Below are 19,221 nucleotides of genomic sequence, written 5' to 3' on the forward strand. Positions count from 1 at the left end.
ATTTTGCCATGAAAAGAGTTGCAGCAAAATTCATGCCGATGGCTTTGGCACAAAGCTGATGGTGCAGCAAAAGCGCCACCGTGTTGAAGCCTCACAGGACATGTTGTGACATGCCCAGCTCGTCCACAATTCGGAAGATTCAGACGGCTTTCAGTGGCTTTTCAGTCATGTGACTATCCGAGAAATTGTGGATGAGGTGAGCATAATGTTAGTTTTATCTGTGCGTCGCATTCCGCACACGTATTCAATGGTTGTCCACTCATTCCACCAAGGACCCAAATACAACGCAGACCAATGGATTTGACAATTTTTGCCACTGGACAAAATATTTCAGTCTGTTACAAAGCCGTTTATTCAGATTGTCACAGTGTGACCTCTTAGCTAGTTTATAACATTTGCCTAAAGTAGCAGTTTAAGTAACATTAGCTAATTAAAGTTAGCATGTTCCTTATCTAACATTAGCAGACAAATAGGGGTGTCTGTACTCATGTCACTGATGGCTAACCTATACCGTTAACCGTAGAGTGTAGGGTGTTAACACAGAGATCACGAATGTTCATCTTCGGGTTCCACTCGTACCCTTTATTCACTGAAATTCCTCCAGATTCCTTAAATTGTTTAATGACATTATTCACTGCAGATGAAAAAAATATGCAAATTCCTTCCATTCTTTCTTTGAGGAACACTGACTTGAATAATTTCAATAATTTTCTCATGCATTTGTTAAGAAACTTGAAATCCTCTGATTCATCCACCAACTGGAAACATAATTTTTTTGTTACAGTCTTCAAGGTGGTGCATGCGTGTGCAGGCTTTTGTGGGTGGAGCTTAGAATGATGTAACAAAAAGTGCATTCCTTATAGTATCAATAAGGGGTCATCTTTTTGAGTTAGATTTGTCTGGAAATCTGACCTTTAACCCCAGTGAGCTTGGTTTGAATGAGCTTGCCCTTCACCGTTGTGATTGGTCGTTGGCTGACCCTGCTAGGGCAAAATTTGTGAAAAACTGGGTGAGAAATTTAGTTCCTTGACCAATGCCAAAATGAACAGTTTAAGAGTATTTCTGGAGTTGACCTCCATCCACATACAGTAGTAAGTTTGGAACAAACCAAACAAAGAACGTGGGAGCAGAAAGACAACAAAGACACAGACAGACATCTTAACCCCAGTGACTGAACTTTGGCAAATCTGACTTCACCTGAGTAGTTTGACGGTGCTTTTTGCAGACTATTTGCTGTATGTTTGTCCCAGTAAAACCTGGTGTTCATCAGGGATGTGTTCTGGCTCCAACACTATTCAGTGCTTGCATACGCTGGGTGTTGGGTAGGGCTGTGGAAACCAGCGGTTTGCAGACATTGCTGTGATCTTTGTGGAATCCACGGGACACCCTGACTGCAACACTTGAGTGTCTGGATTTGTTGTTATCCTGGATCAAGTCTAAGATCCTGAACTTGTAGAGACGATGCTGATATCTGTGCAGGAGGACCAAGGTCCAGGTTTTAAGGGTCTGGGTGTTTCCTGTCTTGCTGTATGGCCCTGTGGCATGTTTCTCTGTGCATGATCCAGCATGCTCCCATGACCCAATTTGATTCTGTCATTTGGGGGCCATGCACAGCACCAACATATTTCTCACCCCAATGACCTTCACCTGTGCTCAAAAACAAACCCTTTTGGAGAAATTCTGGGGTCGACCTTTGAGCACATACCAAGTTTAGTGGAAATCAACCAAAGGACCAGAGCGTAGTGGAGGAATAAACACATAAACAGACAAAATTTGCTAATATTACAGCATGATGATGTCATAAAACAATAAAGGCACCTTAACTGTAAAAGCTTTTGATTCATTCAGTTATTGTGTTTAAAGATATGGCAAAACAGCTGATCAAATACACATGAATAAATAGTTTTGTAAGATTGTATCAAAGTTGTGTTTTTAGTTTGTCCGGTTGTTGAGGCAAATCCTTAAAAACCGACTCGGGTCTCTGTGTTCTTTGGGTTTGTGTCACTTTGTGAAGCTGTGTGAGGCAGCGCGGATGGATGGATGGACAGATGGATGAGGGTTTTCTGTTAATCATTAACGTGGATTAGCCCCGGTGTTCTGTAAATATGGTGAATGTATCCACAGCTTCATCAGCGCTGCCTCCCCACAGCTTGGTTTTACCTGCTGAGGTTCTTCTGTCAGCTGGAAGAGGCCAGAGAAAGTTTTTTTTTAGATGCTGGACATTATGTACGGGATGTTTTATCCTGCTGGGCCAGAGTGAAGCTGGAATTTGGTGCACAGCGTTTAAGGATTCTTTTGTACACAGAGCTGGTTTACAGCAGGACACATGTTCTGCAGTGGACTGTTTCTTCACAGCAGGCCCACTTTACTGAACATCTCCTTTGGATGATTGTGTCTGTTTTTTAATCCCACGATGCCGATGAAGCGCCACAGAGAGACTTCAGCTGGCGACGGAGCACTCCTTATCCACTCTTTAACCAAGACGGTGTGCAGCTCACCAGAAGAAACACGCACACACTTTAACGGACTGACGCATTTCCATCAGGAGGAGGATTCTGGGATTAAATCAGGTAATGAAATGTTCTTTCTCAGTTTTGGATTTAGGCACATAAGGCTTATTTCTTTGTGTCATTATGATCCTTTTTCTGTCTTATCAAGTCCTGAAGCCAGTTTTGACCCAATCAGTACCAGTTAACTGCACAAAACAATCCAGCTTCAGTGTAATATACCGTACACAAACTGTATGGTGGCCACCCAGGGTGGCAGCTGTACCCAGGTAGGGCTTAATAAAAGATTACACAGGATTCCAATCATATTGCAAAGAATACCACATTATTTTTCTTACTAAAATTGCACAAAGGTATAATTTGGACTATCTGACTAAATGTTATGGAGGGGAAAAAAAAAATCATTTTGTACAGGGATCAAAAGTTTAAGATACAAGAACATGATTCATTTTGTTGCTTGAGCTAACAGGATTAATAAATGTCTATAGTTTTGACCACTTCAGTGCTTGGTGTCCAAAGTAATGGTCAAAGCTCGATGTCCATTGGTTTTGGTGACATATGTTTTACCTGTAATGTGACCACAAAGCTTGACCGATGGTGCAAATTATTCCTTTTTAAAAACCCTGTCAGCTGGACCAGTAAGTACCTCTGCCAACTAAGTGGGAGGAGGGGTTTATTTCGCTCCTGTTTGTGTGTGTTTTTTTGTTTGTTTGTTTGTGAACAATTTGGAGCCCATAGTTTTTCATGTATGATTATGGACTTTTTACTGAGGATCCATATCCTGATGGGCAAGAAAGGATTAAATTTTCAAGGTCATAGATCATAAATGAAAGTCAGGAAAAATCTTGGAAAATTGGAAAAATCCCTATCTTTAACATTTAATTAATTTTCAAACGCTCATAACTCTGTCAAAAAAGATGAAATTTCTTTCATATTTGAGACCCTTGTGTAGGATGGTATCCTTTATAGACTTACAAAGTTTGATCTGGATTTGATCTGGATTCCAGATTTTGTGGCCATTTAAGTTTAACATTGGAAACCCTATTTAATATATATTTTACATTATATCTCAATCAAGCATGCCTCAATCACGCTCATATTTGAAAGTGAGGTGCAGACTGGCACTCACTATCACCTGACAAAGTTTGATCCAAATCTGATCCAGATTGTGAATTTTGTGGCCATTTGAATTTAATATTGAAAAGCCCATTTGGTGAACATTTTGCATTATATCTCAATCAAAAGTGCCTCAGTCACTCTCATTTTTCTGTTATGGATTTAACTACACCACCAAAATTGGATGGAGGTTCCAATTTTATGCCTGTTTGTCTTCCAGCTATCAGTTGGAAACCAAGTGCCAAAAAGCAATGATAAATTATGTATAGTAGAGATAAACAGTGTTCTCTGAAAATTATCTGAAAAAGAATTCAGAAACCAAAAGAGTTGGAAAAAAAACTTCAAGTGCATGAACTAAATACATCCTCCTGACATTTGATCACATCTAATTTATCTTATGAAAAGCCACTTCTAACAGGACTTTGACCTTGAAATTTTTTTTCAAGGTAAAATTTTTGTGGAATTACAAACTAGTGTTGGCGGACATTTGCATTCGATGAGCGCAGTGCTCTAGTTTGCACCAGTTTGTACCAAAATTGGAGCAACTTCAACTTTTGACCCCTGTGCAAAGTGAAACGGACATTTGTCACCATTTTTGCAGGTTTTACCCCATAACTCCTTAACATTCAGGTGTAGATCGTCCAAACAAAAACTTTTTGAGTCTTTATGGTCAGACAAATAATGTGGAATATTTTTCAACATGATAGGAGCATTTGTAATGAATGTTGACCTCTGTAATCCTGACGATAGTTTCCACCCCCCGGGATGGCCACCATACCTTTGTGTAGGCCGCCGTGGTATACTGAGGCTGGATTATAACTGCTGTTTACTCTCCTTCATTGGTACCAAAAACCGGCTTAGCCCATGAACTAATCCTCCTCCTCCTCATGGTGTCCTGAGTGTGCTTTTGTGGAAAGGCTTCAAATCCAGCAAGTATCATGACCACATGATGGTGCTGCAACAACACGTTTTAGTTAAACTCTTCAACTCCCTGCAGGATTTTTCCCCCTTTATTCTTATTTCTTCTATGCACATGAAACAGAGTCATGAAAATCAGCCAGAGGAAAATGTAATTTGTTGATGTGTCCCGTATGAGCAATAAGAGATGGAGAATAAAACTTGATATGCAGAGCTGCAGACTAAAGGTGTGATAAAATATGACAAAGTTCTTGAATTTACCAAAAAAAAGGCTGATTGATAAATGCTCCTGCATGCAGAATTAGAAGATTTCCAGTGTTTAAAATAAAAATTGCGTGTGAAAAATGAAGCTCTCCTAATGCAAGGATAACTTTCACAAAACAGCCTCAAAATCCACCTTCTGCTTTTTGAATTATCAGACAAACAAACATAAAAAACACTTTTGGTTTTTAAAAACAAAACAAAACAAAACTACAAAATATAAATTTTGTTTGCAGATTATATCATAGATGGTGGCCCACTGTGGTTTGCTGTTGCAATATTTACTCCTGAAAAAAAGATTTGCGTTTTGCAACAGACATGGCTGTGATAGTAGCCACTAGGAGGCGCCACAGAGAACAGACAGCATGTTGTGACAAATGACGATTGTAGCTTTGTGTGTTAAACTACATTACCCATGATGCTTGGAGGCAGGAGTTAACTCCGAGCACTATGGATAATGTAGTTTAACATGCAGATAATTCCATAAAGAGGTCACTGGACATTTTGATTGTCACTTCAGTTCTTGATTTGTTGAAGGAAATCAAAGATGCATTGTTTTTCACCATTCTTATAATTACATTTCATCTGTTTAATTTTCATCCATTGTAATCACGTGCACAGGAAGGGGCAATGTTTGGTTATCCTGGTGACAGTGAACCGTGCCACAAGTAAACCATATCAGCACCACAACAACCAATAAAATAAAAACAGACCAGCAGATCAAGTTGTTTGTGAGTTTGGCATCCTGGTGGCCACTTTGGTCTCTGTTACTTCTCCAAAAAATAAAAATCTTGTGGTGTTAATTCCCAGAGCTACACCCAAACTTAATTTGAATTGCTTCTGAATACTGTGTTTTCGAGAGTATAAGTTACACCTATGAAAAAAAAAGATTTATGAAGAGGAGAAAAACATATACAAGGCACACCAGAGTATAAGTTGCAGTTATTTTTGAAACATACATTTCAAATGATCTTCTTATGGCCTCAGACAGTGGACTCATCTCTGTGCTTGTTCTGTTAGACCTCAGTGCTGCTTTTGATACTGTTGACCATAAAATTTTATTACAGAGATTAGAGCATGCCATAGGTATTAAAGGCACTGCGCTGCGGTGGTTTGAATCATATTTATCTAATAGATTATAATTTGTTCATGTAAATGGGGAATCTTCTTCACAGACTAAAGTTAATTATGGAGTTCCACAAGGTTCTGTGCTAGGACCAATTTTATTCACTTTATACATGCTTCCCTTAGGCAGTATTATTAGACTGTATTGCTTAAATTTTCATTGTTTCGCAGATGATACCCAGCTTTATCTATCCATGAAGCCAGAGGACACACACCAATTAGCTAAACTGCAGGATTGTCTTACAGACATAAAGACATGGATGACCTCTAATTTCCTGCTTTTAAACTCAGATAAAACTGAAGTTATTGTACTTGGCCCCACAAATCTTAGAAACATGGTGTCTAACCAGATCCTTACTCTGGATGGCATTACCCTGACCTCTAGTAATACTGTGAGAAATCTTGGAGTCATTTTTGATCAGGATATGTCATTCAAAGCGCATATTAAACAAATATGTAGGACTGCTTTTTTGCATTTACGCAATATCTCTAAAATTAGAAAGGTCTTGTCTCAGAGTGATGCTGAAAAACTAATTCATGCATTTATTTCCTCTAGGCTGGACTATTGTAATTCATTATTATCAGGTTGTCCTAAAAGTTCCCTGAAAAGCCTTCAGTTAATTCAAAATGCTGCAGCTAGAGTACTGACAGGGACTAGAAGGAGAGAGCATATCTCACCCATATTGGCCTCTCTTCATTGGCTTCCTGTTAATTCTAGAATAGAATTTAAAATTCTTCTTCTTACTTATAAGGTTTTGAATAATCAGGTCCCATCTTATCTTAGGGACCTCATAGTACCATATCACCCCAATACAGTGCTTCGCTCTCAGACTGCAGGCTTACTTGTAGTTCCTAGGGTTTGTAAGAGTAGAATGGGAGGCAGAGCCTTCAGCTTTCAGGCTCCTCTCCTGTGGAACCAGCTCCCAATTCGGATGAGGGAGACAGACACCCTCTCTACTTTTAAGATTAGGCTTAAAACTTTCCTTTTTGCTAAAGCTTATAGTTAGGGCTGGATCAGGTGACCCTGAACCATCCCTTAGTTATGCTGCTATAGACTTAGACTGCTGGGGGGTTCCCATGATGCACTGAGTGTTTCTTTCTCTTTTTGCTCTGTATGCACCACTCTGCATTTAATCATTAGTGATTGATCTCTGCTCCCCTCCACAGCATGTCTTTTTCCTGGTTCTCTCCCTCAGCCCCAACCAGTCCCAGCAGAAGACTGCCCCTCCCTGAGCCTGGTTCTGCTGGAGGTTTCTTCCTGTTAAAAGGGAGTTTTTCCTTCCCACTGTCGCCAAGTGCTTGCTCACAGGGGGTCGTTTTGACTGTTGGGGTTTTTACGTAATTATTGTATGGCCTTGCCTTACAATATAAAGCGCCTTGGGGCAACTGTTTGTTGTGATTTGGCGCTATATAAATACAATTGATTGATTGATTGAAAAGAATTCCAGAAAAAAATAATTTTGTAACATTCTGGAATGACGATGTGGCTACACGTGAACCTACAGAACGTAGGCTAAATATTTTTAGGTAACAAAGGCATATTTGAATCATTCCAGATTTCACTCCACATGATTCCGCCAAGTGCGTCTCAGCAGATATGTGACCGTACAATACTCTGTATTACGGCTAATACAGTTTTTAAACACAGTCTGAAAGGAACTGAGCCCCATTATGAAGTTCCCCGTCTCTCTTGTCTAATTACCAAAAAAAAGGTGATTTTTCTGTACCATTACATGCCTATTTTTTATATATATTGTAAGTTGTGTCACTATATTTGTGTGTGCGTGGCCTGTAGTCTGAAAATTACAGCAGTCCCATTTAAGCAGTATCACATGTTCATAAAAACAAATAATTATGTGATGAATGATAAGATCATTGTCCATGGAAACCAAACAAACTGTGAGGAGCAAAAATAATACAATCACCACAATACATAAGGAAATTAACATTTAAAAGTTGTTATTCAATTTTGCAGGAGATAATGATGTTTGTCTCCCTGTTTGTCTGTATATGTTCTTTGAACCAGAGAACAGTAATGACACGCCGTCCTCTGAGGAAGACCAGGACCCGGCAGACTGCGACGCTGATCGGAAACTCAACCAGAGCATCGGCTCCAGGAAGACCATCAGTCAGATCATCAAAGACAAGAAGAAACAGACACAGCTCACTCTGCAGTGGTGAGAACAGTCCGTCTGAAACCTGCTTCAAACACCATGTCGTTTGTTTCGAAGCGTCGGTCGCAGGACTGATACAGCATTATCTGTGCTGTAATTTAACGCAGGGTGGCGATCCATCTGAAAATCTAGAGGGGCCCTCAGAGTCTAAGGGCAGCCTGCTTTTATTGATTCTTGGCCCCAATTTGTGTCCTGATTTCAAATAGGAGGAAGTCAGTCCTGATTGTTTCAACTGGCAGGCAAACTTCATAATCCCCACTATTTTATATCCTTTTATACGATTGTTATTGCCAAACACACCCAAGTACATCTGATCATTTTGACCCTGTGTGGATTAGAGAAGATCCAGAATAAGTTCAGACTTGTGCAGCCAATTCTTTTTTTTTAAAGGCATTAATGATGTATGTTGTGCATTCAGTCCACCCTGACAAAAGAACAGTTCAACTACATCATTAAAAGCGCAAAATTACCATGACGTTCATCCCCATGGTGAGTGTATGTAAACGTCTGACCACAACTGTCAGAAAGTACATGTATTTGATTGGGATTATGTATCAGCAGATACTCTGTATTAAATGACTCAGATCAGGATAGAAAGCAGTAAAAGCTGTTTAGAACATCCCTAATGCAAATTAATTATTTGTGATTCAGTGATAATAAACTATGTGGTTCTGTGTTGCCTTGATAGTTGACTTTATCCTCGACCACACACAACCCTTCAACCGAGTAGAAGCCGTATGGTCTCCAAACTATATTTTTGAACTGCACTGTTTAGATAGATAGATAGCTTTTATTATCATTGTCATTACAACAACAAGATTTCCGCACTCACATGTCCACATACAAACAGCAATTAATCCACAATTATTACTTGTTTACTGTAATAATGGCACACATCAGAATTAAGACAACACATATACATTTGACATTGTTTATGTGCACTAAACTTGAAACAGTCGGTTTTCCAAATTTGCAGCGGCAACTGAAGTCGCACCGCCTGCCAACTTGGGAAGAACGGGGGCCTGCCGGGGGGGGCAGGAAGAGAGGTAAAAGGAGAAACTGGAGCATGCTTCAGTCCATGTGTAAGTCAGTTATTGTCTTTGTGGGTTGAGATAAGAATGGAGCCAAATAATTTCACCAAGGCCTGAATAAATTCCTCTGGAGGTAAACAGTGGGCACTTGACCTTGAGGCTAGATAGCCTGGAGTGTTGCAGCTGAGCAGTGAAAAACACTTTTTAACAGTTCCACTTGAACAACCAAATCCCAATTATGAATTAAGAATATTCCCAATTATGAATTAAGAATATTCACCGGCCTCCAAAACCTTCAGCTTCAACTGCAAGGCACGCATTAGCTCCAAGGTGTCATCCAATTTGCATCTGAGTTCAAGAGTCAACGCAGTCTGAGAATGCACTGCCTTGCCAACCTCGTTAATCATGACGGACAAGCATGGGCCTGTGGTTCTTGATGCCGCTGTCTTGCCAATTTTCCGGTAGATCAGGGCAGCACATAAGCCAAAAAGTACCAGCCCTGCTGCCATGAGACCAAAAATGAATAAATCCTCGACGTCCTCAACGGAGAAAGGCGCCAAGCATGCAACACGCCAAGACCCCCAGGAGTCGAGGACATAGCCCGCAGGATACGTTCCATCTAGGATCCCCCGGTGCTGACCTTCTTGTAGAAAAAATGCTGTCAATAGCGTTCACAGACCAGCTGATCAATTCCATGGTTAATCCAATAGTAGTCCAATAGATCCAGAATCCAATATAGTTTTGAGGAATTCACAGTCTGGTGAAGTATGGACTTGAAGGTTAAAGGCAGAGAGATAAGGGAGAGTGGAGGAGATGCGACCGCCCTCGTCGGAGTCCCAAGCTGAAATCACCACCTTTCTAATCTCACTGACATTCTGTGATTCAAAGATGATTTACGGAGTAACCACCAGCACTCTAACACTATAGATGTCCAACATCCTAGCAGGAGGACAAGACTGCTCAAAGTAATCAGCCCAACAGGCCTTCTGCCAGAAATTAGCCATCACCCACCACCCACCGCAACTGCAATGGGATGAGGTGTAGATTTTGCAGAGTGATGTGTGTTGATTCCTCTGTAAGCAGGCTGAGGGTCACTAGACCACAGTGTGTCACATGCTCTCAGATTAGTGCAAGAAGTGCCACCTTGTGCACTCTCAGTGCCGTCACAGGCTGCTTTCTCAGCTTTTTATAAAGCCTGGAATTTCTACCAAGCTGTGCAGTATAACTCGTCATGATGACTGGTTGTTATTCCCTTAGAGATGAAGCACGTCCTCCTATGAAGATTGACTTCAGCACAATCCCTGGATGCTTTCAGGGTCTTGTTCCCCGTTTGAGTCATTTGTTTTCATGTTTGAAATCTAATAAATGTACATATAAATGCAGGAACAGTTTGTGTTTTAATAAATAGATAGATTTTTCATTATATTCATTTTTCAGAAATAATCGTTTGACTCTCTAAAATATAAAAAAGTGTTACAAGTATCCATGAATACGCATATTAATACTGCAATAATTACAAAGTTTATTGCATTCATTAAAAACCAAAGGTGTTTTTCAGTAAGATGTCACTTTACTGCTCCATTTATTGAAAAAAATGAGTGATTTTTTTTTTTTTTTTTTTTTAGTTTGTTGATTTTATTTTATTTTATTTTTTTACATCATCAGGCTGGATGAGAATTATCTGGTGTGTGAGGGAGTGTGTCTACCTCGTTGTATTCTCTACGCACACTATCTGGATTTCTGCAGGAAAGAGAAGCTCGAACCAGCCTGTGCCGCTACATTTGGAAAGGTATATTTAAAAAAAAAAACTCCCAAACAGTTTTTTTACTCTGCAAACTGTCTCATTGTCTCCACCAAGGAGGTGATGTGTTCATTAACTGTTTAATTATTGAATTACTCTTTTCTGGTTTATTAGCACGACTCTTGGTGGAGGGATAGAGCAAGATTATTTTTTTTTAATTCCATCCATCCATTTTCTGAACCCGCTTGTTGTAGTTCAGCGTCATGAGGGTTTTGGACCTTAACCCAGGAGTAATTGGGCATGAGACGGGGTGCACACTGGACAAATTCAATCACACTGATAGTTAGTTTAGAGTCACCAGTTCACCTAACATGCGTGTTTTTGGAAGTGGGAGGAAGCCGGAGCACTCGTGAGGGAACCCACGCAAACACGGGGAGAACATGCAGACTCCATGCAGAAAGGAGCAGGTCAGAAGCAAATCCGGGACCAACAGTGCTAACCACTGGGATGTCCCCTATCATGATTCCATACATATCTCAGTACATAATTACATCACTGTTTACAAAAAATTATGTCAAAAGTTATCTGTGGTGACTGTTTTAATTTGAAAGAGCCATCATTCTGAATATACAATGGGGAGGTGATGGTCTGGTGGCTAAACAGTAGGATTGAGACCAGATGAGTTTCAGTTCAAATACCTGTCAGACGAGAAAAACACTAAGGTCCCCGCGGTAAGGTCCTTAATCCCCCCGTTGGTCCCGCTGTGAAGTTGAGCGCTTTGTATGGCAGCACCCTGACATCAGTGCATGTGTGTGAATGTGAGGCATCATTGTAAAGCACTTTGAGCATCTGATTCAGGTGGAAAAGTGCTATATAAATACAGTCCATGTGTATGATTATCATGATTTAGAAGTAAACCAGGAAATAGAAGAGCAATACTGGAGAGCAGAACAACGCAAATTCATGTTATAGGTTCAGTTCAGTAATGTCTCAGGTCCCCCAAATATCGTCTCTGCAGAGGAACTAGTGTGTGACCTCATTTGAACTTCAGACAGTTCAGGTATTTAAACCTAAAAAACCTTCACAAACTGTCACTGAAGCTCATTACCCAGCAGATCAAAGCAAAAAGTAGCACGTATGCTTATGTAATATACCATAGACCTGTCCGCATATGCTGAATACTGCCATCTGCTGGACACGTCTCTGGTTGTTTCAGGGAATAATCTTATCATCTTGTGTGTGATGAAAATTAGGAGCGGGTGTGGTGAAGTTACGTGTTGTTTGAAATGATCTCATTTGTCAGTTTCTTTCATTTCCAAAACCTCGGCCTGATGCTACCAAGACCACTGCTTATTATTATTAAGATAAATCCAAATTAGCTATGTTGGAAGAAGTAGAAGTACTTCTGGACAATAAGTTGCACTATGTATAATTCACTCCTATTTTTAAAAAAAATGGCTCTTGAAGAGGCTAATCCCACATATAAATCACACATTTTTTTCTGGATTATCAGTTCTTTAATTTGGGAATTTTGTACTTTTTTATTATTGCCATTTATTCTTTTATTATTAGTGTATTTTGTTTATTATGATGATTCCTGAGAAATTCATGATGATTATTATTATTATTTATAGCAAATGTGAGTGTGTGGGGTTTTTGGTGTATTAAAGTTGCACAACCTCCCAAACTTGTAAAACAACCTTTTGACTTATACATTGGAAAATACGAGAAGTCTAATCCAAGCCCTCTGTCAGCTTCAGTGAAATTGTTAAAAATAATTAAACATTTCATTTCCATATATTATTCTCATTGTTGTTGTTTACTGCCCAGTTACACAGACAGTGCTTTCATTAGATATGTGGCTGTAAATTATTTTTAAAATTTCATTTCTTTTTTTAAATTTGTCTTAAAAGTTTGTAAATGTCTTTAAGCATTTAAGGCTCTGATATACCCTCACATATTTTACATCTATTTCTATATTATTTTGTTGTAATATGTTCTGATGGGCTGACACTCTGTGTGCTTCTTACCCTGTGTGCTGCTATACAGTGCTGCTAGAACCTCAGTTTCCCTGAGGGAGTCTTCCCAAAGGATTAATAAAATTCTGTCTAATCTAATCTAACCTGCCCAAGTCTTTTATTATTTTAAGATTAAAGACTAAGATTTTAAATCTCAGTGGGACGTCTTTGTTAAATAAAGGTAATAAATAAATAATTTTATGTGTGAAATGCTGAAGAATGAAATGAAAAGACGTTACAGCTGAGTTGATGCTGATCTAACTGTAACTTTATAAATGCTCCTCAGACGATCCGTCAGAAGTTTCCTCTTCTAACGACAAGAAGATTGGGCACCAGAGGACACTCAAAGTAAAAAGAAGCTACACTTTTTTTTAATTTTTTTGCAGAGTTGTCATGCGTCATAGAACTAGAATGTTGCTGCACTGAGTAATTTGGTTTTATCGTCTTGACATTCAACAGATATCATTACTATGGAATCGGCATCAAAGAGAGCAGCGCTTATTATCACTCTGTGTATTCTGGGAAAGGATTGACGAGGTAACGTTCAGTCTGAAACATCAAACTGATCTGCTGCACTTTTCTTCTCTGCACTTTCTCTTAAAGTCCCCTTTTTTTTGGCTGCTCTGTTCTGCATGGTGTAAATTCTGACTCATTACAGATCATCTGCAGAATAAATTCTCTAAACAGGGTGCAGTTAGATCCATAAATATTTGGACAAAGCTTTTGTTCTTTCCAATGCAACTACATGAATCAAGATGCTTTACAATGATGCCTCACATTTGCTTTCCCAGTAAGGGACCAGTGTCAGGGGCTCAGCACTCCCTTAGTCTGAGTGATCCGCTACACTAGTCTGCCCATGAACAAACCCGGTCTCACAGTCTGATCGGTCCCCCTGCCTTCACTGTGCGTCATGTCCGAGTGCTGGCGGCATTTAACAGATTATTGCCTCGTTAAAACGCTTAAAACTCACTTTATAATGATTCAAGAGGTTTTACTTTGTCATCTGATGGTTAATAATAACATTATTCCCTTTGAATGGTAGAGAGTCAGACTCAGAGTCAGTCTCAGACACGCTGGTGTCATGCTCTGTCTTTTATTGTGAAATAATGCTGACTTTATGTGGAAATGATTGTAATACAAAAAGCTCCAGATATCTGTTGCTGAGATAGATGATGACTGGAGGCAGTTTGAAGCAGAAACGAGGTGATAAACTGTGAACCACTGCTGACGCGGCTCGCTCAGACTAGGGGAGTGCCGAGACCCTGACACTGATACTTATTCTTACAGCTGAGTGGACTGAGATGATACAGATTAAGTGTCTTGTCCAAGAACACAGGCAGATAGCATAAGCAGGATTTTAGTCCTGGTCTACTGCAGGCCGCCTCCTTATTCACTCAGCTTCCTGCTCTACAAGACACCACAGCATGATATGTAACGCGATGCGTGTGAGAGTCTATAACTCCTGCTGAACAGGACATCAGTCCATCCCAGGTTACTTCCTCAGCTAAGACTGGTTCCCATTTACAGCCGGGTGGACTGAGACAATGCAGATGAAGTGTCCTGTCCAAGGACACAGACAGCTAGTGTGACCAGGAATCATACCAAGGTATTGCTGTCCTAACTGTTATCCAATGAGCTACCTGCTCTTGATGGAGGTAAAATAAATAAATGAATAATTACAAAGAGCAAATTTTAGGCTTTGTCGAGGACTCCAAGTTTCTGTTTCATGCAATCGAACATTTTTCCTGAAAACGACCCCAAATTGCTGAATTGATCTTTGACATCTTACTGCATTTCAGTAATATTAGAGCATGATAGTTCAACTGGATTATGCTACTTTAGGGAGGTGAGGATGGACCCCTAGTTGGCCTCGGTGGTTTCCAGTCAGGACCCTGGGTGGTAGAGGTGGGCGATACTGAGAATTTTGGTATTGATCCGATACCAAGTAAATACAGGCCCAGTATCTCCGATATCGATACCGATACTTTTTCATATTTAAGCTTCATAGATCCAAAGGATCCAAAAGACCTGGATAGAATTTTGGCAAACATTGTACGTGACAACAAAATACATTAGTATCACAATCAACATTTTTGTTTAAAAAAATATCACTCAACACAACTTAAAACAAAATCTCCTGAGGTAGAAGGCTGACAAACCACAATACAAGGGTGCGCTGCTGTGTGTTGTGTGACACAGCACAGCGCTGCTCTTACAGACAGAGAGTAGACTTTGATGAATCTGCGTGCGCAGCAGTTAGTGCATGCGGGAGAGAAAAAAGCTTGAGTATCGATCTTTTTACATGAGGATCGTTCAATATCAATACCAGCGTTGGTATCGATATTATCGATTTTAGGATCCATCTGCCCACCTCTACTGGGTGGTTCTGTAGTGTGGTGGATGCGGCGACACCAGCACGTTGTCCCATGATGATTTGATTTGGAAAAGAAATTGTCTTTTTTGTTGTGAGTAATTTAAAACACACACAAATAAAGACTATACAACCAGTCCAAATCCCTCTTCTGAGGTAGTTTGCCACATGTGTTGGACGCTGTTGGAAATATTTGGTTTAATTGAGCTGTGAATGCTAAAATTACGAACAGTATCACTGTCCAAATATTTATGGATCTAACTGCATATGCGCCACTTGAGATACTTCAAAGTTGCTAAAATCTACACAAAACAAAAGGTTTGGATTATTAATTAATGCATCACTAAGTTCTGTTTCTTTGTAAATCACAGATTTTCTGGAAGTAAGCTCAAGAATGAGGTGAAATAAATTCTTTCCTAAATTAAAACATCAGTGTCCAGATAATTGAACGGAGAACAGTGTCTAACTTTATGTTCTGCAGGGAGGCTTCACCAGAAAATACTCACTGAGCTCCAAAACTGGCACTTTGCTGCCAGACTTCCCCAGTGCCCAGCACCTCCTGCTGAGTGGAAACATCTCCAGAGAAAAGGTTGGCTTTAATAAATCAGTGACTGAACTCTGCAGGCGTTCATGATACTCCATGTGCTCTCCCTGCTGTGTTGCAGTGCCTTCAGTCTTGGTCCTAACCAAGGCCTTTTTTTTTTCCAGGCCTTGGTTTTGGAGGCCTTGGCATTGATGCTCCCTTTTCCCTCCCAGTCCTTCTTCTTGGTCTTTGAAACCTTGCCCTTTGCTCTGAGGCCCATTTTTTCCTAGTTTTTCTCCTTGATCTTGGAAACCTTGACCTTGAAGCCTATTTTTTTTTTCCCCAGTGTTTGGTCTTGGAAAATGTGACCTGGGCTTTGAGGATCCTTTGTTCTAGACTTTGGCCTTGGACTTGGAAACCTTAGTCTTGGCCTTGAGGCCCATTTTTTCCCCAGGCCTTAGCCTGATTCTTGGATACCTTGGCCTTTAGATCCATTAATTTTTTTTTTTTTTTTTTTTTTACCAGTCTTGGTGCTGTTGAAGTTAGTTTCATAATGTACCACATTTTGTGTATAAAAATCCATGTTTTTTTTTTTTATGTGTGTTTGTGTGTGTGAAAATCTCTGTCTTTGTACAATCCATTTGCTTTTTTCTTCTTCTTTTTAATGCCTTGGCCTAGAGGTTTCAAACCTTGGCCTTGAGTTCTTTGAGGGTTTGAGTTTTGGCTACAACACTCTGTGCTCTTACAGAACATTCGATTCTACTGCCGTAGTTTCTCCTGAGAACACTGCACTTACAGCTTCTGGGTTCTAATGTTATTGTTTCAAATCTGTGTGTTCTTGTTGCAGGTGGACACACTCATCATGATGTATAAAACACACTGCCAGTGCATCCTGGACAATGCCATTAACGTCAACTTTGAGGAGGTGCTCATCACTTAATTATGTCATTTAACACTGTTTAATGATTATTACTCAAAGGATAAGTTCACTTTTTACAACCTCTTTCATATTAATACATTATTAGTGTTCTATTCACCTTTGATGATGGCTTCATATGTAAGGGCTTCTCAAGAAGAGTTCTTTCACAAAGAATGAATGAGAGTGAACCGGCAGGGAGTAACGATGGACCTTAAACACTTGAAAAAAAATGTTAACTTGTCCTTTATTATCACTGAAGTGAGGTGACTCCCCGAACGCTCAGGGTGAGATTCTCTAATTCATTTCTTTTAGATCCAGAGCTTCCTGCTTCATTTCTGGCAGGGCATGCCAGACCACCTGCTGCCGCTGTTAGAAAACCCTGTTATCGTGGACATCTTCTCTGTCTGTGACTCCATTCTCTACAAGGTTGGCATGAAGGTCTTCCTGAATTTTCATGTAGATTTTGAACAAAACTTCAACACAACAGTTAAAATAAGCAGCAATGGTGTTTGTTTGTTTGGTGTTTGCCATCAGACCTCGGCTTTGGAAATGAGAGAAACAGACAAACAAGCTCATTTTAAGCTACATGAATCTTCAAAACCACACATTTGGAGACACAAAGTGAAGGATTAAGTCTGCAGCTGTTATAGTCATATGGAATCCTTTCAGTGGGGTTGTGTGTGCTGCTATGAAATAATCAGAAAATATGTTTATTTCTCTACTTTAGTAAATTTCTGTGATGAGATGGTTTCTGTGCACCAAAAATTTTGAAATGTTCAAAATCTCCATCATGCATTAATTGCGTGAACTTCAAGTGAACATTGCCCAAAAATTCAAAAACACTGCGTGTGAGTGATTGCGTCAGCGCACCGCATCAGAGTGCAGCTCATCTGAAGGATTATAACGAGATATTAAATCTATCATAAACATACTTTTACAGCTACTCACAAGAAGGAAAGAACATGCAACTGTTTTACCAAACTTTTACAATATCAACATGACAGATAATTACTTTTTAAACAGTTCCATGTGCGTTCTCCACCTCATTAAGCGCACATGAGAGCGAGAAAAGCAGCAGCTGGATCAGTTCTCTGTGATTCTGGAAGTGATTAGAGGTGTTTTCAACAGCCATCCCGGAGAGAAAATCATTGATCTACTACAAAATAATAATTTCATATACACAGCGTCCAGCGCACAATGTGAGGCAGCCAGTGGAACAAAGCACGGCGTCCAGCTGGGAACACAGCGGGTGGGGTCATCATTATGAAGTGCGTGCAATTGCGCGGATCAAAGTCGTGCAAGTGTCAGGGGGCCTTATTTAAGATGCGTGTCTGAAAAATGATGTTTTTTACTTTTCAGCGATTAAAGCGCACGCTATGCATGCTTGAATGTAGAACTCGTCTCCTTTTATCGCTTCCGACTCAGTTTCTACAAAGTTCTCTCACTCTCCGCTCGCGTGCAATGCGAGTGCCATTCATGTACCATTTTGAAAACGGAGCGCATTTCCACACTGTCAAAAAAAGTAGGCAGGAGTGGACAGAAAAAGCGGCAGGGGCTACATACGTAGCAGGAAGCAACGGAAAGCAAGACTAGGAACGCAACCACACGCAAACACACACCAGCCTACACAGGGACTAGGCCAAAAGCTGTGCCATTTTCCAACGTACTCCATACGCATCACAACGCAACTGTATTCAGGCCTGGTGAGAAAGGGGCTTTAGTCTTCCTGTGGGATCCAGAGACTTTCCCAAGCCAGCTGGGAACTACAATGACCTCCAGCGTGTCCTGAGTCTTCCCGGTGCTTCCTCCCAGGTGGATGTGCCTGGTGGACCTCCCTAGGGAGACGAGCAGGGGGCATCCTCACCAGGTGCCTGAACCACCTCAGCTTGTTCTTTTCAATGCGAAGAAGCAGCAGCTCTACTCTGAGTCCCTCCTGGCTAGTCGATCTTGTCCCCGTGTTCCTGAGTGTAACCCCAGATACCTGATGGAGGAATCTCATATCTACCACTTGTATCTGTGACATTGTTCTTTCTGTCAGTTCCCAAAGCTCACGACCATAGTTGAGCAGAGGAGCCTAAATCATTTAGACATTTTGAGTTCACAAATGGAACCAGAAAGTCATTCTGACTCTGTCGTTCTTTATTTTCATAGGTTTTAACAGATGTCCTGATTCCTGCCACAATGCAGGAGATGCCTGAAAGGTTTGTTCCTTAACTTCATATTTTGTAGTCTTTCCACTAACCAATCACTACTCACTTGTTAAATAATAATTTTGGTGTTTTTTTTTGTTTTTTTTTCAGAAAAATGACTTTTACTTTTTTTTTGTCAATTTTAAATTTTCCAATTCAGCTACTGGTCCAGTAATACATATCTGTGGTTTTGGTTGGCTAGTTACACTCCACTGCATGTACGAGTATTACCAAATGTGGAAACACACACGAACAGACACACAGAGCCTCTGAAAACAATACTTGATAATGAAGTGAAGTAATAAGGCTACGTTTCAGTCAACTCAGA

At 40.2% G+C, this 19,221-nt stretch overlaps 1 protein-coding gene across 1 annotated transcript in view; it reads left to right on the forward strand.

The window, feature by feature from the left end:
- The first annotated feature begins 176 nt into the window (after positions 1-176).
- The window catches only part of rfx6 (regulatory factor X, 6), a 39,522-nt gene continuing 20,477 nt past the window's right edge, over positions 177-19,221 (forward strand). The window contains exons 1-10 of the mRNA XM_034162462.1: positions 177-2,570; positions 7,954-8,104; positions 10,798-10,921; positions 13,178-13,239; positions 13,351-13,428; positions 15,634-15,661; positions 15,744-15,851; positions 16,633-16,710; positions 17,017-17,130; positions 18,856-18,905. Coding sequence (XP_034018353.1) covers positions 2,414-2,570; positions 7,954-8,104; positions 10,798-10,921; positions 13,178-13,239; positions 13,351-13,428; positions 15,634-15,661; positions 15,744-15,851; positions 16,633-16,710; positions 17,017-17,130; positions 18,856-18,905 — 950 coding nt within the window. The 5' untranslated portion in view covers positions 177-2,413. The remainder of the gene's footprint in view (positions 2,571-7,953; positions 8,105-10,797; positions 10,922-13,177; positions 13,240-13,350; positions 13,429-15,633; positions 15,662-15,743; positions 15,852-16,632; positions 16,711-17,016; positions 17,131-18,855; positions 18,906-19,221) is intronic.

The sequence above is a fragment of the Thalassophryne amazonica genome, chromosome 21 (assembly GCF_902500255.1).
Source record: "Thalassophryne amazonica chromosome 21, fThaAma1.1, whole genome shotgun sequence".
NCBI lineage: Eukaryota > Metazoa > Chordata > Actinopteri > Batrachoidiformes > Batrachoididae > Thalassophryne > Thalassophryne amazonica.